This window comes from Helianthus annuus, chromosome 13 (assembly GCF_002127325.2).
Source record: "Helianthus annuus cultivar XRQ/B chromosome 13, HanXRQr2.0-SUNRISE, whole genome shotgun sequence".
Lineage (NCBI taxonomy): Eukaryota > Viridiplantae > Streptophyta > Magnoliopsida > Asterales > Asteraceae > Helianthus > Helianthus annuus.
In genome coordinates, this window is record NC_035445.2 from 68,730,902 (window position 1) to 68,752,846 (window position 21,945).

Consider the following 21,945-nt stretch of genomic DNA (forward strand, 5'->3'; position numbering starts at 1 on the left):
CACTGTCAGTGCATGCAATCAATGCTCCCGAGCATTCCTGGGAAACCATGTCTCTGTTCGTGTGCTTGGTATAATTTTTGAACGTCGTTTGCGTTCGATTTCCGCAGGTATCGCTTGCTATACAATTTGACAACCCATTGGCAAAACTTGTACAAACATCGACGTGCGGTTCTTTCAGACATCCTAATGTACTCGTCTAATGCATCTGGTGCGTAACCGTACGCAAGTTGGCGAATGGCCGACGTACATTTTTGTAAATTACTGAAACCCCTTTGCCCCCTAGCATCGTTTCGCAATGTAAAAGACGGATCAGACTGGGCCATGTCGCCTGCAATACGTAAGAACAGTTGACGACTCATGCGGAAACGACGTCGAAAAATATCGGCTGGGTACACGGGTTCGTCGGCAAAATAATCGGCTACTAGTTTATCGTGGCCGACTATAAATTTAGAACAAAACATAAATGAAATTAATTAAAACATACATTTTAAAATCTATATAAAACATAAGGAAAAAAAATAAAATACCTTCTTGGTCTCGGTTATATTTTGCTCGTCTAGTTAGCGGTTGGGACGACCCTTCAGCGGCCGCCATGAACACCTGAGCCGCGTTCATAATCATGTTGTGCATACTAACATCCTCTTCCGAAGATGATGAATACCACTCCGACGAAGACGATGAAGACATAGAAGAAATTGAAGAAATGGAAGAAACGGGTGAAGCCATGATAATTTTTTAGCGAGATGAGGTGGTAGCGGGTAAAAAATGGTACAACATATGATGATTTTTTATAAAAAGGGAAGAGTGATTTATAAAATGTGAGAGAGATGGGGTGGTAGTGGGTGAAAAGTTGTGAAAATAGGGGTTAAAGATGTGAGTATTTATAAAAATGGAAGTGAAATGGGTTTTTTTTTTAATATAGCCGTTTGAAAAAGTTTTTTTTTTATTTCTAACGGTCAAAAGGTGGGGGACCCACCAAATTTGCATCGTTGCAAACGGCTACTTTGGGACGGAGAGGACGGGGACGGTAGGGGGCGGCACGGTGTTTGGACCGTCGCCGACCCGCGACGGGCCGGGGCCGACCCCCATACCGTGTAGCCTGAAACCCAAAATCAACTTCGTTTAATGTATACCGAATACATGTTTTAAAGGATGAAGATGAATCGTATTATTCAAGGAGGAAGGGTAGGCTATATACCTCATGCCATTATAGCTCAAGGGAATTTACACAGTCTTACAAAATAATACAAAAACAGAACCTGCAAGTGTTTTGAGTTTGCAAATTTATTAGGTATATGAAAGTAATTAAATGTTGTAACTAAGAAGAAAGGGGTTTCAATATTTACAAGAGAAATCTTACTTACTACTGAATCTCAACTCTTTTCTACTGGGAAAACAAAACATTCACCATCTTCTACCACAAGATTCATCTGCCTGAATCCTAACAACCCTGACTGACTTGCTATAGAACCCTAAAGCCACCGTTGTTGGGGCTTCGCGTTGTCCACAACCTACCACCGCCATCATTCGAACACCATCATCACTGACTCGACGTCATCTCAGGAGGACTTCTTAATATGTGGGGGTGGCTGGAAACGAACGGGGCTATTGAAGAGGAACAACTGAATTAAAGAATCTATTGATTGCATTGAAAGAGGAACTGTTGAGTTTAAGAAACTGATAATGGCATTGAAGATTGAAGGGGAAGGGAACCGCGTAGAGAGAATCAATCAATATTGATAAATGGTGTATCCATTTTGTGTGAGGAGGGGCATAAAGGGAACAAAATGATTAAAAAATAGGGATTTTAACTTGACCTTTTATATACTATCTTAAAAATTGTGTAGGAAATTATATTTAGTACATCTGAAATGCTTTATATTGGTGTATAGATAAGGGTGTTAATCTCAATAAAAACAAGTGATAGGGGCGATAATTCTTAACACGAGCCGCTAACCCGACTCGAATCCGACACGAAAAAACAGGTTTGGGTCGACTAGCACGACCCATTTTAAAAAATGGGTTGACCCATTAACCCGTTTAACTATTTAGAAAAAAATCTTTTTATATTTTTGTTTTTGTTTTTTTCGTTTCTATTTTACATGGTTAGTTGTAACAATGTTAGTTTTGACAAATTGTATTATTTATTTGTTACATTCATACTCATCATTAAACATGTTATCAATAACCCGCTCGATAACCAACAACTCACTTATAAATCGTCAATTTGTATGACTCATCTAAAAATATGAGTTAAATGAATCGGGTTCGGGTTGAGCCGAATTAATATGGGTCGGGTTAGAGTTGAAATCTTTGACCCGAATAATAATATAGGTCGGGTTCAGGTTGAACATTTCAATCCACCAACCCGCAAACCATTAACCTGCCAACCTATCAACCCGACACGATTGACACCTATAGAGTTTATGAGTAGTGTAGTTGCCATTCAAATAGAAAAAAATATCTTTTTTTTTTCTTTTCCCTTAGCCTTAAAAAAATGCTTAATAAAGGCACAGTTACAAGTAAAATTCTACTAGAAATGTTTGTTTGTTTGATGTTAAAAGCCAAACACTAGATCCACCAAAATAATTAACTAACCTAGATAACTCTATCCATCTCACTGTACGGAAGCTTGACCATGGATACAACAAGTGTAAAATCAAAACTAAGAAAAAAACGTGAAATCATAAGTTTTTATTTTCCCCGGCTATTCCAAAGTGGCGAGTGACCGGTAAAGAGGCATGTCTTCCCTAGTGGAGACGTCAGTTTGATTACAGCCTGAGTCATTTTCAACCAAAATCTAGGTGAACGGACGAATTGGGCTTTAATCCCAGATTCGAACCTGACGGGAGACGAAAGTTTACGGATTCCATCCGATTCCCGCGCATCAAAAGGTACAGTCTCACGGCGATCGAGGAGTCGACCTTGGACATAGTCTCGAGCTGGGTGAGTTTACACGTAAGATTTTTTGCCGTTTAAAAAGAAATTTAAAAAAAAATAAAAATAAAAGGCACCGTAACCGACACTACCCACTTGCTACGATCCAGTGTCCCGATTCCTACAATACATCACCGTCACGACGTCGTTAGATCAGTTCCACCACACCGATAAATCCTACTCGTGACACCAGACAATCACAATCCACTTCACACACAGCTAATCGCCACAACTGGCCCCACCATTCCCCTCTGCATAAATACCTAAAAATCTCCCCGTCCTTACCGCACCGGATCCAACCCCTAAACAACACAATGGCGAGAGTAGATCTCGACGGAAACGTCATAAAGCCCATGACGATATGCATGATCGGTGCCGGAGGATTCATCGGCTCGCATTTGTGCGAGAAGTTGATGTCCGAGACGCCGCACACGGTGTTGGCTGTTGATGTCTATAATGATAAGATCAAGCATCTGCTTGAACCGGACTCGCTTCCCTGGAATGGACGTATTCAGTTTCATCGGTTGAATATTAAGAATGATTCTCGCCTTGAAGGACTCATTAAGTGCTCCGATCTGGTAATTTGTTTCTTGTTTGTTCTAGATTTGTTGTTTTGCAGTGCGTATTTTGTTGTTTCAGTATTTTATTAGTCAATTGTATGATTAAGTTGGTTGATAGTTGAGGATTTGTTATTGTTACTTTGTTCTGGTAATTAGTTCATCATTTGTTTCAGATGTGTTGTTTTGGAGTAGATATGTTCTGGAATGTTCGTGTTCGTTTGGAAGTGATTCGAGATGTTTTATTAGTTAGTTGCATGATTAAGTCGGTTAATTATACTTGAGGATTTGTTATTGTTACTTCATTCTGGTAATTTGTTCATCATTCGTTCCAGATGTGTTGTTTTAGAGTAGATATTTTGTTGTTTCAGTGTTCTGGAATGTTCGTATGTGTTCGTTTGGAAGCGATTCGCGATGTTTTATTAGTTAGTTGCATGATTAAGTTGGTTAATTATACTTGAGGATTTGTTATTGTTAGTTTGTTACTTTATTCTGGTGATTCGTTCATCATTTCGTTCCAGATGTGTTGTTTTAGAGTAGATATTTTATTGTTTCAGTGTTCTGGAATGTTCGCGTTCGTTTGGAAGTGATTCGCGAAGTTATATTAGTCAGTTACATGATTAAGTCGGTTAATAGTTGAGAATTTGTTACTGTTGCTTCGTTCTGGTAGTTAGTTCATCATTTGTTTCAGATGTGTTGTTTTACTGTACGTATTTTGTTCAGTGTTCTGGAATGTTCGTGTTCGTTTATATCGCGTAAGTTCGTTAGTAGTTGAGAATTTGTTATTTTTACTTTATTCTGTTGCAGGATTTAAGTGTAAGATAGTTGATGTGGTGTTAAACGAATGCTTATAATGCTATAGTGGTTAAAGCTTAGTGAATTAATTGATCTTGTTATTTTAGTGGTCTGGAATGTTCCGTGTTTGTTTGCTTTGGTTAACTGTCTGTTTGGAAGTGAAACACGATGTTTTATTAGTCACTTACATGGTTAAGTCGGTTAATACTTGAGAATTTGTGGTTGTTCCTTCATTCTGTAGTAGGATTGAAGTGTAACATAGTTGATGTTGTGTTAAACAAGTGCTAATTATGGTTAAATAAAGTGTAGTGGGTTGTGTGATTTTGTTTCTACGAATGCAGATCGGCTTAGAGGATTACTCTGTCTGCTGAATTGTCTAATTTCTGTTGTATATCTGTATTCAGACTATAAATCTGGCGGCTATTTGCACTCCAGCAGATTACAATACCCGTCCTCTTGACACAATCTATAGCAACTTCATTGATGCACTTCCTGTGGTAAGTATAGCATCTTGTTTATATACTTTTTAAAGGTGATCATGCTGTTATTGATGCAAAGTTTTATGCTGATATATGTCACCTACCTTCAATTATAGGTTAAGTACTGTTCAGAGAACAACAAGAGGCTCATTCACTTCTCCACATGTGAGGTGTATGGGAAAACGATCGGTAGCTTTCTTCCCAAAGACAGTCCCTTACGTCAGGTATGTTACAGGTCGTTGGTTGTCCATTTGGTACTGTGATATGTGCTATGATTATATATTGGTTGATGATATCTGTTGTTTATATTAATCGTACTTGAGCTTTCCTTGCCTTCTGCCAAATAATTATTCTACGGATACTTTTTCACAACACACTTTTTCACACAGTGTGTTGTAAAAAAGTGAAACTGCTGTCGTTAATGAGTATTCATGCTCCCTTTTGTTTCAAATCTGCTCATTGTCATCACGTGTTAATTTGATCATGAAGTATGATTTGTGATTTGATAGCTGAATCATGTGCTGATTATCTATTTGTGTTGGTTTGATCGCATCTTGTTGTATTTGATCTCCATATATATGAACACTTTAATCTACAGGATCCTGCTTACTACATTCTCAAAGAAGACACTTCCCCATGCATTTTCGGCTCAGTTGAGAAGCAGAGATGGTCATATGCATGCGCTAAACAGTTGATCGAGAGGCTTATTTATGGTGAGCAAATTCGAGCCACACATTATGTTAAATTTATAACAGAAACCACAGGATACTGACTCTCTTTTTTCCCACAACAGCTGAGGGTGCAGAGAATGGTCTTGAGTTCACCATAGTAAGACCTTTCAATTGGATTGGCCCTAGGATGGATTTCATTCCTGGGATTGATGGTCCCAGTGAGGGTGTTCCAAGGGTTCTCGCATGCTTTAGCAATGTTAGTTTATATTTTTTTTAATCAGTCACTTTTTACTGGAATATTATTTATTTACTGATGGTGTTTGGTTTTCTTTCCACACAGAACCTCCTAAGACGGGAGCCTCTGAAGCTTGTGGATGGTGGAGAATCACAAAGAACCTTTATTTACATCAAGGATGCCATCGAAGCTGTTCTTTTGATGATTGTATGTTTAATTTTTTTTCTCCTTTAACATACGGAAAATTTTGTTTTTTTGGAAAATGTCGGTAATGTCTTATCTGATCTATTTTACAGGAAAATCCAGCCAGAGCTAGTGGTCACATCTTCAATGTAGGCAACCCTAACAATGAAGTTACAGTCAGACAACTTGCTGAAATGATGACTCAGGTTTGTCAATCTTTTACCCTGAAAATATCTGTATTATTTTGCTAACTAGAATTGATTCCCCGCGTTGCGGCGGTTGTTTTTTTTAAATGTGATTTTAGCATACTGATTTTTTTTGTGTAATTGCTTAATGATCAAAAGCTATACCAACTGAAAATGATCATAAAAATAAGCACGGAAACGTATTATATTGACCCGGTCTGTTTCGAAACAAAATTTACGTCAAAGTGTAGATCAACTGAAAACGTCCATAATATTAAGCACAAAAACGTATTATACTTGACATGACTCATTTTTAATTTATTTTTTTTACGCCAAAACATAGGCCATCTTGAATTTATACCGGCATGCACATAAAAATAAGCACGAAAACGTATTATATTTGACATGACTCATTTTTTGGAAAAAAAAAACGAAATGTAAACCAACTTAAATTTATATCCACGTGTACAAAAAAAATAAGCACATAGGTCAAAATGACATTTTACAAAAGGTTTAGAAAGTTAGTGTGTAAGCTGAGAATGAGATTTACAAAAAAGACAAAAAAAGATATTGTAGCCAACAACTTGATCTATTATTTATATATTATAATACATATATAATAGTTCGACTTGCATTAGATTTGAGGGACATAATTGGAAACTTGTTGAGGAAATAAAACTTGTTCACATTGCTGCTCTGGACAGGTGTATTCAAAAGTAAGCGGAGAAGATGCAATAGAGACTCCCACCATTGATGTCAGCTCCAAAGAATTTTACGGGGAAGGTTATGACGACAGTGATAAAAGAATTCCAGACATGACCATCATAAACAAACAACTAGGTAATCTTCTTCTTCTAATAATATCTGCAGACAGTAGAACATCATCATCATACTCAGTATATCCCACCAATAGCAAAGCTAAGGTAGGGTCTGAGGATGGTAAGATGTAGACGGCCTTACCTCTACCCCGTAGGAATAGAGAGGCTGCTTCCAGTGAGACCCCCGGCTCGGTAGTAGTTTTGCATCAAGCCTTGGACATAAGGCACATAACACTCAGCAATTGGGACAAAAGCCAATTAGCGCATGTAACCCCTTGTCTTTCGGCTATCAACGCCACCACATGATGCATGATTAACCGTCCCTCGTTTAACGTTATTTTCACGAAATTAGTAAAATAACGTTAAAATTAGTGCACTTTCACTTTTGCCCCCCAAGGGCCCACACATATATACATTATATGCGCATATTGCAAGCGGGGTTTTGAGACAGTAGAACATGAATAGGTTATCTATTGATATTTTAACGAGATAACTATGAGCAGGTTGGAATCCAAAGACATCGCTTTGGGACTTGCTGGAATCAACACTTACATACCAACACAGGACATACGCCGAAGCTATCAAGCAAGCAATTGCAAAACCATCAGCAAATTAAAAGCACAAAGTAAGGATTCTGGTTCTCATGTGGTAGTAAAGTGTCTTCTCAAGGTGTGAGCTGCATCCATCTGTAGCTGGTGTTTTTGTTCTTTTTCAAAGACCTTAATGAATGAATATCTGTTTGGTTCATATACAGACCTTTTTTTTTGTTCTCATGTCAACAGTAGTTGCTAATACTTCTAACGTCTAGTAGAAACTACCGAGGAACTCTGCCTGTGTACAACCGGATTGGCCACATAATAATTCGGTTTATTGTTCATCTATTTCTTTTCCTGCAAAGGACCGAGTCCGAGTGTGTTGTATTCTTTTGTTTTAGAGATTGTCTAGACATTGTGCTATTATAATTTATTATTTATTTGATATTGTTCGACTAGTTGCATGAATGTTTCAACTATTTGGATTTCGGACACAATGTCGTGTTAGGAATACTGTTGGGTGAGCAGGAAACCGCTTTATGACCCATAGCCGAAATAACCAAGCTAAACCAAAAATTGGTATCATACGGTTAACTGACCCCATAACTAAACTGAACTGGCACAAAAATCGATGATAAAAAACGTAAATACTACCCATTTTTTCTCAGTCTCATGCATTAAGATAGAATAACTTTGGTTGTGTATGGTTTGATGAAATGACGAACATAGGAATCCAAGATTGAAATTGAAAAAAAGGATTCAAGTTTATTTGGGTCCACTCTAGCTATACAAGTCTATTTGCGCCAAGTGAAACTAAACATCATGTAAAAGAAAGGATGATTATAAAACATTTGCCAGCTTAAATGAGGAGATCAAATGGGCGAGAGCAACACACGGCCACTAGTTGCCGTACCGTTTATTGTGGTTGTCTCCACCATCGCCACCAACGCAACCTCAGTCGACATCACGATCACAACCACAAAGCAACTTCCACCGACTTTGCCACCCGTTGTCGATGCAACCACCGACCACCGCTGCACTACCGACAACACCACACCACAACCACTGACATTACCATCATTGACTATTATTGTCTTCTCCAATACCGTTATCAGTGGTATCACTGTCACCATCTCCTCTGCTAGGGTCTCCACTGCCGCTACTCGCTGCCGCCAATACTCCTTGTCCCTAGTCGCCATAAAGATGGATATAACTGATGAGCCATTTTGTTTTCTAAGACGACTCGTTTGAACCCATTTTAATTTAGCTAAAACCGATTTGACCTAAACCAATGTGATATTTCTTTTTTAACTTTTTTTTAAACAAGCTTCTTTACCAAGCTCATTTTCGCTCTAACGGTTTTGACCCGAACTTGTTATGACCCGAACCCACTATGACTGACACTCAACCAGATCATACCGTTTTGCCATACTTACCACTGATTAGCTTATTAACTTCTTTAAGTTGTCACATGTTTGATAGCAACTGAGTCAATTGACCAACTGATTTTGACTTTACAAACTATATTAAATGCCTTGTCAATGTACATTAATTTACCCATTTTAAAATTTAAATATGTAATTATCATCTACCTCCGTGTGTTAGGCCTTGGGTATACTTTAACTCTTTTTAACACCACCTAGATGTCACATCACTTACTTTTCTTCATTTCACTTTACCTCACATCAAGGAAATGGTTTAATCCCCTTAACTTTATTCTTTTAAAAGTTTGAGTGTAAAAACTTTTAATGTTTTGGGTGTAAAAAAGGAAAACAAATTAAGACAATCTTTTAACATCATGTTAACATATAATCCCTTTAACACCCCTTAACACAAGAAGGGAGTGGTTTACAATGTCGTTTAACATGTCATGTCATCATTAACACCCTAGATGTTAAGGTACACCCCATGGCCTTACGTCAGAGAGTTCTGCTCTTGTGGTGACACAACGACTGTCAAGTGACAGCCGACAATATGGTTTTCCACGGGAACGCCCAAAAAAGCCAAACTTTGAAGCCAACATGGGCCCGATTAAGACAATATAATTTGGACAAAGTGAGGCAATACAAAACTCTCTGATTTAGAGAGTGTGATAACCTTATATATGAAATTCACAGTTAAAAAAAAAATCTACCAATCTTTCTATTCTCATAATTCATTTTCCATACCATTTACGTACATATACACAAGTCTTAATTTATAAAATATAATACACTACACTATCTAAAAGATATTTTAATGCACTTAGTATATTAAACCAAAACAAAATAGTAAAAGATCATAGAACTATTAAAAAGATGAACTATTAAAAGAATATATAAGGATACACAAACCTTTTCTTTCATTTTCATTTCTTTTCTCTTATATTTTGGCAAATTGGATTTAAATAATCGCAGTTTTCTCAATTTGGCTAATAATAATCTCAACTTAGTTATTGGTCGATAATAATCCGAACTGGTCCACTTTTGGCCGGTAATAGTCCGCCGTTAAGAATAGCCTAACGGAGTTAAACTTTTTTCCGAATTACAAACTGATGTTTTATGGCTTTTGATCAGAACAAGGATACGAGTCGATTTATGTAAACTTATCTCGAAACGATGCTTCAAACGGTTTGATTTTTGTTAATTGGAAATTTAAACACCCGAATTGAAGCACGGTTTTCGTTGTTTGGGGCAGTATTTCGAGGTAAATTTTACGTCAATCAACTCGTATCCTCGTTCTAATCAAAAGCCCTAAAACATTAGTTTGTAATTCGGAAAAAAAAACATAACTCTGTTATGCTATATTTAACGCAGACTATTATCAGCCAAAACTGAACCCGTTCGGATTATTATTAACCAATAACCGAGTTAGGATTATTATCGACCAAATTGAGAAAACTGAGATTATTTAAATCTAATTTGCCTTATATTTTTGAGTTTTCCATTATCTTTGGGGTTGTTTGTTAATATGTTATAAATATGTTATAAATATAAATCCGTTAAAAAAAAGATAATAATGACGATAAAAGTACATCACACAGCTGGATCATCATCATATATAGTCAAAACCTTATATTCAATCTAACAAAAAAAAAAAAAAAAAACAAAAAAAAAACAAAATTCCAATTTTCACATTCTTTTTTAAATCAAAAATACTTTTTATATAAAAAATAATAATCAAAATAAAAAAAGTCACCACTCTCACCGCCGACGTCTATTCCAAAACTCTCCTTCAGTCCACCATCTCCCCTTTCAACTTTCTCTCTCTAGAATCTCTCTCTCTAGATCGCACCTTTTTCTTCATGAATCTTCACATTTCCGCTCCGATTGCACTCTAATCGCTACCTGCAACTGAATTTGATCTTCAATCGGTTTGTTCCAGAGCTGTTGAGTTCGGATTTCGATCGAGAAACGAACGGATAGGATCTAGAGAGAGAAACACTTCCCTGTTTGAATTGATTGGAGTAGAGTTGTTATGGCGTTGTCAGGTATGAGAGGCTTGTCCGTGTTCATCTCCGACGTGCGTAATTGCCGGAATAAAGAGCAGGAGCGGCTTCGTGTTGATAAAGAGCTCGGCAATATCCGTACTCGGTTCAAAAATGAGAAGGTTAGGCTAGGGTTTTGTTTTATTGGATTTTGTTAATTTTATCTGTGTTGATATAATCCAGTATTTGTGACAATTGAAAGTCTTATTATTAGGTCAAATTTTAGGCAAATTGAACTAGTATAGTTGGTTTTGAGGTTGAGGTTGTGAGGATTGTTATGCTGCTGAGATCAATTATTATGAAATATGACTTCAAACTAACTTTTATATGCATAAGTTTATAGTTCATAGAGAAATATCAAACCTAAATAGTAGTCAAAGTTGTGGACAAGGCTAGGGGAGGGATTACTGGATTAGTGCTGCAATGTAGTTATGGTTAAGTGAATTTATTAGACTATGAGTTATGGAATTAGGATTAATATTAAGAATGTCACTAGAATGTCCGAACTCGCTTAAAAATTAAAAGGTTAGTTAGGGTTTTGGTTTATTGGATGCTATCAGCTATGAACTTTATCTATGTTGATGTGTTTTAGTATTTCAGTATTTGTGGAAAGTGCATATTGTATTAGGTCAAATTTTCGGTGAATTGAAGTTTTAGGTTAGGTTTATATGGTTTTGAAGTCGTGTGGATTCTTTGAAGTTGTGAGGGTTGCGAGTGAGCTGAATTGCCATGGAATATGTATAAACGTAACTCACAGATGCATAATTCGCATGCTTCATAAAGAATTAGTGCTGCAATGTAGTTATGGTTAAATGAGAATTATGAACTACAGAAAATAGGGTTAATAAGAATGTTTAAAAATAGGGTGCTCCATTTCATCACAGAAATAGGATTAATAATTTTTAGCCGGGTATGTCATTAGCTTGTCTTCACAAGAGTGCTCTTAGAAGTATGTATTTCATTTCTTTGGAACTGGACTGTTACTGAAAAAGTGATGGATTGATAAGCCTATAAGAATGTTTTATCATACTCCCATCACTTGAAAAATGCACCGATTACTACTTTAGTCTATCATATGTTAAATGCAAGTTTTACATTTTGTCAAGCTTTTAAGCTTTTACCATCAACTCAATTTTACAAAGTCATGGTTCATATTAGTAGTATATGCATTAGCTTGAAAACTAACGTTTAATCTCAAACCATGTTAAGAAAAGCGAAATACTAACAGTCAAGGTTTAAAAAAACGGAAACGAGTTTCGAGGCGTTTTCCCTTCGCCTCACGAGGCGTAAGTATCGAGGCGGAACGAGGCGTAAGGCCGAGGCGGTATTAATAAATAAATATTAAAATTATATATATCATAAAATAAAAATTACTAAACATAAGAAAAGCACACATAGAGAAAAGAAATATAAAAAATATGTTATGTTTTGAAAATAAATAAGATTCCACATATAAAATTAAAAAAAAAAACTATTATATATGCCATTTAAGATCATGGAGCTAATAGTTAGTAGCAAAAATTTAGGACTTATATGTTGTAAGTTTTGGGTGTGTGAATAAAAGTCTCAAAAGGTGGTAAATACTTTGTCCCACATTGGTGTGGGGACAAAGTGAGTGGTTGTTTATAAGGTAAAGACTTTACTACTCTATTGTAGCTTTATGACATGTTTTACCACAAGTCCTACCCGCGCGCAGGGGGGGGGGTGCAAAAATGAGCTTCTTAGCTGAAATTTGGTTGAACTCATGCGTGCCCGCACCTGCGGCCACGAATGCAGCTCCGAAAAACCCGGGCCCGCGTGGGGCAGTTTTATACTCAACTCCAGTTCGGTTTTTTGCGCCTAAAAACAAACGTACGCCTCACCCAAATTAGTTCCGCCTCGAACCGAAACTTGCGCCTCACTCCACTGAGGCGTACATATTATTTCTGTCCCTGAGGCGCCGCCTCATACGCGTTTTTGCTCCGTTCCGCCTCGAGGTGCGCCTCAGTACGGACGCCTCGGCCGTTTTTTAAAACCATGCTAACAGTCCACCATTGTGGAGATTGACTGATACTCAAACCTCAATGTGAATATATCCTTGAAGTCGACGCTAGCAATTTTAAGCGGCGGATGGGTTGTAGTTTCACTTAAAAAGTAGCACATGCGTAAGATTGATGGCTGTTAAAGTACAAAATGTATATGTAGTCACATGAGAATACGATGGATTAGATACGAGGATATCAAAAAGTAACCGTTGCACAAACTGAGTGGATATTGGCTTATGACTTGATAGGGTTTAGTTGATAACTTGATATGTTATACACTTGTGGATGCATCCCTGAAGAATGGTAAAACTAAAAGGAGATCTAATGGTAGTAAAAAAATAGCATGATTTGCATTTAGCGTATAGGAACTTCACAGACTAAATTACAGTCAGGGTTCCACTTTGGAACTGTAATAATAGATTCATGCAAAAGAATGTTTGTAGTCAGGACATTGTTCTTATTTACTTGTTCTACACTTCTACACACAGGGTTTGACACCATATGAAAAGAAGAAGTATGTTTGGAAGATGCTATACATATATATGCTAGGATACGATGTTGACTTTGGTCATATGGAAGCTGTTTCCTTGATATCTGCTCCAAAATATCCCGAAAAGCAAGTTGGGTATATAGTGACATCATGCTTGCTCAACGAGAATCATGATTTCTTGAGATTAGCAATAAATGCAGTCCGCAATGATATTATTGGTCGCAATGAAACTTTTCAGTGCCTGGCATTGACACTGGTATGGATACAATAATATAACAATGATTATCTAGAACATCCATATTTTACTTTGAAAAATGTATGATCCAATGCTAGACTTTTTTCTTTCTTTTTTCATTGGCAATTTAAGGAAATTCATTTATTACAGGTTGGGAATATTGGTGGCAGAGAATTTGCGGAATCACTAGCACCTGATGTTCAGAAGTTGCTTGTAAGATGAAAAATACACGTGAAATTTAATTGTTTATATAAATAGTTGCTTACTCTGATACTTACTCTGTTTTACTTCAGATTTCAAGCAGTTGCAGGCCACTAGTGAGAAAGAAAGCTGCGTTATGTCTATTACGGCTTTTTAGGAAAAATCCTGATATTTTGAATGTTGATGGCTGGTCAGATCGAATGTCACAACTTTTAGATGAGCGGGATCTCGGTGTTTTAACATCTTCAATGAGTCTGTTTGTCGCTTTAGTATCCAACAACCATGAAGCATATTGGAGCTGTCTTCCAAAATGTGTTAAAGTTATGGAAAGGCTCGCTAGAAATCAAGATATTCCTCAAGAATACACATATTATGGTATTCCTTCTCCATGGCTTCAGGTTCGTGACTCCCTTAACACAGACGATTTGTGTAACATATTTGTTATTACTATCCGTAATACAAATTGATTTCTGGTTCTGCAGGTGAAAACAATGAGGGCACTTCAGTATTTTCCAACTGTTGAAGATCCAAGCATTAGAAGAGCGTTATTTGAGGTATATTTTATTATTTTAGTAGGTTTTGACGTTTTGTTTTCTTTCTCTATGTCAGGTTTTGGATAATTAACTAATGGAGCTTATTTGTAATGGTTAGGTTCTACAACGAATACTCATGGGAACAGATGTGGTGAAAAATGTTAATAAAAATAATGCTTCTCATGCTGTTCTATTTGAAGCCCTTGCTCTTGTAAGTTTCTGTTATCATCAATGTTTTCAGGACTGAACCGGACATCGAACCGGTCTCCGTACCGGTCCACTGGTCGAACCGGGTTATTCCTTAAATATTACAAAAATAAATAGGGTAAAATTGAAAAAATTAAATCAAAATCCGGTTCAACCCTTAAAAAAATCCAGTTTGACCATCCGGTTTTCCGGTTCGACCGCCGTTTCCTGGTCCAACCGGCCAGTTCAACCCAAAACTGGTCTGATAGGGTGAATCGGACACCGGTTCGGTCCGGTTTTCAAAACATTGGTTATCATGTTTCAATCCATGAAAACATAATCTAATGTGGACCATTTTCATTGAGTTAAGCTTATTTTTTGCTTCAACAAAATGTTGACAGGTCATGCATCTTGATTCTGAGAAGGAGATGATGTCTCAATGTGTTGCATTGCTTGGGAAATTTATAGCTGTTCGTGAGCCGAATATCCGGTATTTGGGTCTGGTAAGTTATGAAGCAGTCTAGATTACTTTCTGGATTTTTGTTTGCTATCTGATGGTAAGTAAAACTTGGTGAAAATGGATTTTGCAGGAGAATATGACTAGAATGTTGATGGTTACAGATGTTCATGAGATTATAAAAAGACATCAAGCACAGATTATTACCTCATTAAAAGATCCTGATATCAGGTGAATTTTTGATCACTTATAATCACTAATCATTTTGAATGTTTTACATTTTGTTATATGTTGATAATCTTTATATAAAAACGCAGCATCCGGCGACGTTCCTTGGATCTGCTTTATGGCATGTGTGATGTCTCGAATGCCAAAGACATTGTTGAAGAACTATTGCAGGCATCTATAATCAGCCAATAAATGTTTATTTTAGAAATTAAAAAATTTCCGTTAAATTTTGATTGTAGATTGTTAGATTCTTATCTAGTGGATTATGCCACTGACACACCTTTTTCAGTATCTTGGCACAGCAGATTTTGCAATGCGTGAAGAGTTGGCTCTGAAAGCTGCTATTCTTGCGGAGAAATTTGCACCTGATTTATCATGGTATGCAGTTCCGTCTTATTCTGTTAATCACATCTAAGTATCTAACAACATAACTATAGAACTTGATGGAACTTTTTTTTGAAAAATGTATTTTGTACACATATGCAAATCTATTTTTCACTTCATTTTATTATTCAGGTATGTGGATGTTATACTTCAATTGATTGACAAAGCAGGAGACTTTGTCAGTGATGACATTTGGTTCCGTGTAGTGCAGTTTGTGACTAACAATGAGGACCTTCAGGTACCTTCATATCTTACTTTAATTTGATATCCATACTTGTTTTTTAATCTCTCTTTCTCTTTGATTTTCAATTTTCGGGGTTGTTCTTATCGTATAATTGTATATTTCATTAGCCTTATGCAGCACTGAAAGCCAGAGAGTATATTGATAAGCCCGCCACACATGAGACAATGGTGAAGGTATGTAAACTCTCATTTTATATTTATTTAGACCGCTCATATTTAGCTAATATTAATATTCAGATGTTTTAAAACGGTTTATTTATTTATTTACTTTTTGTTTGAACAGGTTAGTGCTTATCTGCTTGGAGAATATAGCCATCTCTTGGCCAGACGACCTGGTTGTAGCCCAAAGGAAATATTTAGCATCATACATGAAAAACTTCCTACCGTATCGTACGTATACCTTTTTCTGTAACTTAATTCTTTTATATTTTCAAATAAACATCTAAGACCTGCTTTTTTGTTCAGGACACCTACAATCCCTATTCTTCTTACAACATATGCAAAGATTCTGATGCACTCACAGCCACCGGACCCAGAATTACAGAATCAAATTTGGGCAGTATACAGCAAGTCAGTTAACAGTTGTCTTAAACTCGTTTCATATGTTCATTTTTTTAAACATGTATTCTCATCAATTTAGGTATGAAAGTTGCATTGATGCTGAAATACAACAAAGGGCAGTTGAGTATTTTGCATTGAGTAGGAAAGGTGAAGCTTTAATGGATATATTAGCTGAAATGCCTAAATTTCCCGAACGCCAGGTGATTATCTAATAACTTTAAATCTTCAATATTGTTCCTTATAGGGGTGAGTAAACCTTAACCGTTAACCAAAATTAACCGACAACCGAACCACCACCAAACCGAAATAACCGATAAACGATATTAACCGACGGTTATGGATAATGCGAATTGATTAACTGATAAGTCGGTTATGGATATGGCTAAAGGTGTCCCATAACCGAACTTTAACTGAACCGAAATGAATTAAGACATGCTTTTAAAATATATCTATATTTAAAATATACATGTTCAAGAAGTCAAACTCTATAAGTCTATATACATCAAAAAACGTATACGAAAGCTTTTTATGTTATATAATTAGTTTTAAAATGTTCAAAAAATAATTATTGTATAAAATTTGACTCAATTTATGCATGTGTATTTTTTTTGTCTTTTTTTATTTGTAAAAAACGATTGTAACTGAGACTAGAATCGTCTAATATGTTCATTTAGTTTAAAACTAATGGTCACGGATATGGTTAAAAGTAAAAACCGAACCGAACCGCCATTTGCACACCCCTAGTTCCTTATGGTGATTTTTGTATAACACTAATGTTTTTTGTGTAGTCATCATTGATTAAGAAAGCTGAAGATACTGAAGCTGATACAGCAGAGCTAAGTGCAATCAAGTTAAGAACACAGCAGCAGACATCGAATGCTCTGGTGCTGACAGATCAGCGCCCTGCTAATGGCGCTCCACAAGTGAGTCAACTCGGCATGGTTATGGTCCCTAGCACGAGCAATGCGGTGAGAATATATTGCATAAAGACATATAGTAGCTTTAGTTTTTGTTTTTGTTTGGTGTTGGCGTATAATTCTGTATAATTACAGGATCAAAATGCTGTTGACCAACGGTCAACGCAGTCCAACGGGACTCTGAGTGTTGTTGATCCTCAGTCCGTTGCTCAAGATCATGCACCTACTGGTGATATCCTTGGGGATCTGTTAAGCCCACTGGCTATTGAAGGTCCTCCTGGTGTATCTCCTCAATCAGAGCTTAATGGTGTTCCTTCTCATGATGGTTCAAATGACGCTTTAGCCCTTGCACCTGTTGAAGACCAAGAATCTACTGTCAAGGTACTGAGACGGGATGCGTAATATGTGAAAATGGGTTTGGGTTGTAGTTTTTCATCATGTAGTGCGGGTGGTTTGGGCTGGGTTGGATATTTTAAAATGCCTAAACACTCTTTTGTCCGGTTATTTTTACAGTTTTAAAGTAATTTATGCCTTATGACTACAAATCTTAAGTTAAACCACTAGGAGTAGGGCTGTAAACGAACCGAACAAAAACGAACGAGGCCATGTCCGTGTTCGTTCGTTAAGAAATTGCAGCTGTTCGTGAACTGTTCGCTAACACATGTCGAACAGAAGTTTATGTGTTCGTTTGTTAAGGCATTTCAGTTCGCAAACAGTTTGTGAACACTGGTCACGAACACAAACGAACTTTAACTTGAAATGAAAAAAAGCACCGTTAACCTTCAAATTTATCAAAACGAACGCAAACGAACACAAACAACATTAACTTGAACTTAGAACTTAAGAGGGAAAATATCAAAAAACATTAAAACTCATAACAAATTAACATAAACAAATGAACACGAACGAACGTAAACTAACATATTACCGAGTGTTCACGAATGTAGTCGAACGAACGTGACCTTTGTTCGTATTCGTTCATTTAGTTAAACGAACATAAATGAACTTTCCGCCAAACGGTTCACGAACTGTTCACTAAACTTTTGGTTCGTTTACAGCCCTAACTAGGAGGTTTGTACTTTGTATGTATTAGAAATAGACTCTGTCCGACTTTTAGTTGGTTTGTCACTCTTGACTTTGTTTTTGGCTTGTTTGTGGTAAAACACAACCCAAACTGACCTATTCGTAAGTAAATTGGTCGAAAACTCGAAATTGTCACTTATATTTATTGGTCCCCATTATCTCATTATTGAGATTTTCAATCATATCTTGTGCTTTCACAGCCAATTGGAGATATTGGTGAAAGATTTCAGGCTTTATGTGTTAAAGATAGTGGAGTACTTTACGAAGATCCTTATGTTCAGGTAATTAATATTAATAAATAGTAATAATGCAACTTGATATTATATCTTCTTTTACACTCCAATGGATTCAAGGTAGTAAATATTATCAAACATTATTGTCAGATTGGTATCAAAGCAGAATGGCGAGGTCACCAGGGCCGTATGGTACTTTTCTTGGGGAACAAGAATACCGCTCCACTTGATTCCGTACAAGCAATAATATTACCTCCTTCGCATTTGAAACTGGAAATCTCTCTAGTACCAGAAATTATACCTCCACGCGCACAGGCAAGTAATCAAATCACCTTTTCTTTTTCTTTTTCTAATATTAAGTTTTATTATTTTGTTGACTTTGTTTTTTCGCTTTTTTTTTTTTTCTAATTATGAAGGTCCAATGTCCACTTGAAGTGGTAAATGTCCGCCCGAGTAGGGACGTTGCTGTTCTTGACTTTTCCTACAAGTTTGGAACTTATTTGGTATGTGGTAATGATTGTTTTTATCTGCAACCTTTAACCATAACCATGACCGCTAGCTTCGGTTCGGTTAATCGGGTATGAGACTCGGTTATGGTTCGGTTTTGGTTAATTTCGGTTAATTAACCAATCTAGGTTTGAATTAAAATTTAAACGAACTGAACATATTAGACAATTATTGTCTTAGTTACAATCATTTTCATAAATAAAAAAAAGACCCAAAAAAACATACACATGCATACGAGTCAAATTTTATACAATAATTATTTTTTTAACATTTTAAAACTAATTAATTAGATAAAATAAAAAGCTGTCGTATATGTTTTCTTTATGTATATAGAGTTTAATTCTATGAACAATTATATTATAAATATAGATATATTTTAAAAGCATGTTTTAGTTCATTTCAGTTGGTTATGGGAAACTTTTAACCATAAGTCCATAACCATAACCAACTTATCGGTTAATCAAATAGCCTTATCCATAACCGTCGGTTAATATCGGTTAATTTGGTTTGGTGGCGGTCCGGTTATCGGTTAAGATTTGCTCACCCCTAGTAAAGATGTTTAATTATCTACATTTTCACATCACAGGTGAATAATAGACTTCGGCTTCCTGCAGTGTTGAACAAATTTTTTCAGCCTATTCAAGTATCGGCTGAAGAGTTTTTCCCCCAGTGGAGATCACTTCCTGGACCTCCATTGAAACTTCAAGAAGTGGTAATGCATCATCAATGGTTCTTTTGGATTCACTTGCTTAATAGTGTGTAGTGCATGTTTTGTTTCATTGTTTTTTTTATATCATTTTGCATTACATAATTTATTATTTGTATAACGTAACAGGTTAGAGGTGTGAGACCCATGTCATTGGGAGAAATGGCAAATTTGTTCAACAGTTTGAGGTTGATGGTTTGTCCTGGATTGGTGAGTTATTTATAATATTATAATAAACCATATCTCTATTTTAACTTTGGTAATAAAGGCAAGCACTTAATACTTTTTTATTTTTTTTAATTTTTTTATGTTTTGTGCTATTTACAGGATCCAAATGCGTGTAATTTAGTTGCAAGCACAACCTTTTATTCTGAAAGTACACGAGCGATGTTATGTCTGGTAAGTTCGTATACATGTTTTGAACTCGTATTTAACAAAATTGTAGTATTGTTTACTCGTCTACACTTTTAACACTGGTCTTTAATGGTAATTGATACTTGTTCTTTTGTGTTACAATCAATCTCCCCTAAAATTTACGTATATTCATTTGAAATTAAATGAAAAGAAGTTTGTTAGACTTTGAGAGTCGACTTTTGGCTAAAACTTTGGCATTCTTTCTTTCAGATAAGAATTGAAACTGATCCAGCTGACCGAACGCAGCTCCGCATGACAGTTGCATCAGGCGACCCAACACTAACGTTTGAGTAAGTTTTGAGTTTTATGTTCGAGTAAAATGCTGTTTTCATCCCTGCGGTTAGGCCAGTTTTGCGACTTTTGTCCAAAGGTTTGTTTTTCCGCATTTGGATCTAAAAGGTTTGAAATCTTGCCATTTTCATCCGGCTCGTTAACTCCATCCATTTATCACCGTTAAGTCAAGGATATTTCCGTCTTTTTTGCCAACTTAAGGTATTCAGTCTTTCTACTTAAAGTGAAAAAGACCAAATTGCCCTTTAAGTTAGCAAAAAGGACGGAAATACCTCCGACTTACGGAGAAAAAATGGATGGAGTTAACGAGCCGGATGAAAACAGTAAGATTTAAAACCTTTTCGATCCAGATGCAAAAAAACAAACCTTTAGACGAAAGTCGTAAAACTGACCAAACCTCAAGGATGAAAGTAACATTTTACTCTATATGTTTTATACCAATGAGATAATGAATCAATAAGATAACGAATAAACAGGTGTAACGGGTCAGGTAATGGATCAACATAAATTTAGGTCAAAATGGGTGATTTTAACTGCATGTTGACGTGTATATATTAGTATATTACTACAGAACTGTAATACGAGAGTAATAATTGTTTGTTCTTTTTGATACTCATCAATCTACTACATGTTTACACAGGCTAAAGGAATTCATCAAGGAAAATCTAGTAAGCATTCCAACAGCTGGCAAATCTCCTGCATCCGTGGCTCAACAACCTCAGCCAACTAATCAACCAATTGCATCATCAGACCCGGGGGCTTTGCTCGCTGGTCTGCTTTAAAAAAAACCTTAAAACATTGTATTATTAAATTACAAGCCCATTTGCCGAGAAAAACTGTAAAATGGTTATAAAAGTTAAAAGCAGCGGTACAACAAAAGGGGCAGACAATGATACGAGCATGGGCTGGCGGGATTAAAATGTGAGCTTACAAAATGAGCGGCATAGTGTTAGCGTCGGTTTGTCGGGTAACATGTGGGATATTGTGTTATGAGGTCATGTTTTTTTTTTTTTTTTTTTCCTCTGTTTTTACGAGGGTTTATTTGTTTATACAAGTTTTGAACGTTTTGGCGTGGTATAACTAATATAGGGAGTGATTGCATCAATTGGTTTATGTAATATGGATAGGGTGTGAAGAAGGTTAAAGTTGATTGTAACATTATTATTTGCATTTGGTTGTCAATGCACAAAATATTTGATCCTCTTTTTCGCCTCATATGTTATTTGTGAACTTTTAGTACTGTTAGGGTGGAATCGTATAAACTTTCGGATCGTATTCTATCATCGTAAGAAAACTTGTGCCGCGTTTTGAGTTCATTTCGTGAGTGTGACACGATGTTTAGGTTCAACCGACAAACACGACATATTGGTTTCTTAGGCTAGTGTTATTTGAT

The 21,945-nt window shown here is 36.3% G+C and overlaps 2 protein-coding genes across 2 annotated transcripts; both read left to right on the top strand.

The window, feature by feature from the left end:
- The first annotated feature begins 3,040 nt into the window (after positions 1-3,040).
- Positions 3,041-7,846, top strand: LOC110898069 (UDP-D-apiose/UDP-D-xylose synthase 2). Its single transcript, XM_022144799.2, has 9 exons — positions 3,041-3,515; positions 4,694-4,786; positions 4,885-4,992; positions 5,367-5,481; positions 5,562-5,695; positions 5,780-5,881; positions 5,971-6,063; positions 6,747-6,882; positions 7,364-7,846. Exons 1-9 carry the CDS (start codon positions 3,252-3,254, stop codon positions 7,474-7,476), a joined length of 1,158 nt encoding a protein of 385 aa, XP_022000491.1. The 5' UTR covers positions 3,041-3,251; the 3' UTR covers positions 7,477-7,846.
- A 2,716-nt stretch (positions 7,847-10,562) lies between these two features.
- LOC110898070 (AP-2 complex subunit alpha-1) lies at positions 10,563-21,755 on the top strand. Its single transcript, XM_022144800.2, has 25 exons — positions 10,563-10,981; positions 13,372-13,629; positions 13,759-13,821; positions 13,902-14,207; positions 14,292-14,363; positions 14,461-14,553; positions 14,930-15,031; positions 15,119-15,216; positions 15,303-15,384; positions 15,503-15,591; positions 15,730-15,835; positions 15,949-16,014; positions 16,124-16,230; positions 16,306-16,410; positions 16,481-16,601; positions 17,190-17,369; positions 17,454-17,699; positions 18,602-18,682; positions 18,785-18,949; positions 19,051-19,137; positions 19,728-19,853; positions 19,977-20,057; positions 20,175-20,246; positions 20,472-20,551; positions 21,193-21,755. The coding sequence occupies exons 1-25, from the start codon at positions 10,850-10,852 to the stop codon at positions 21,332-21,334; spliced, it is 3,060 nt and encodes a 1,019-aa protein (XP_022000492.1). The 5' UTR covers positions 10,563-10,849; the 3' UTR covers positions 21,335-21,755.
- Positions 21,756-21,945: the final 190 nt, after the last annotated feature.

Bases quoted from the DNA above. Each gene is read 5' to 3' on its own strand.
- LOC110898070 (XM_022144800.2), top strand. From the start codon at position 10,850: ATGGCGTTGTCAGGTATGAGAGGCTTGTCCGTGTTCATCTCCGACGTG. The intron at 14,364-14,460 runs GTATATTTTATT...TGTAATGGTTAG, and splicing joins TTAGAAGAGCGTTATTTGAG to GTTCTACAACGAATACTCAT. The intron at 16,015-16,123 runs GTATGTAAACTC...TTGTTTGAACAG, and splicing joins CACATGAGACAATGGTGAAG to GTTAGTGCTTATCTGCTTGG.
- LOC110898069 (XM_022144799.2), top strand. From the start codon at position 3,252: ATGGCGAGAGTAGATCTCGACGGAAACGTCATAAAGCCCATGACGATA. The intron at 5,482-5,561 runs GTGAGCAAATTC...TTCCCACAACAG, and splicing joins GATCGAGAGGCTTATTTATG to CTGAGGGTGCAGAGAATGGT. The intron at 6,064-6,746 runs GTTTGTCAATCT...TGCTCTGGACAG, and splicing joins TTGCTGAAATGATGACTCAG to GTGTATTCAAAAGTAAGCGG.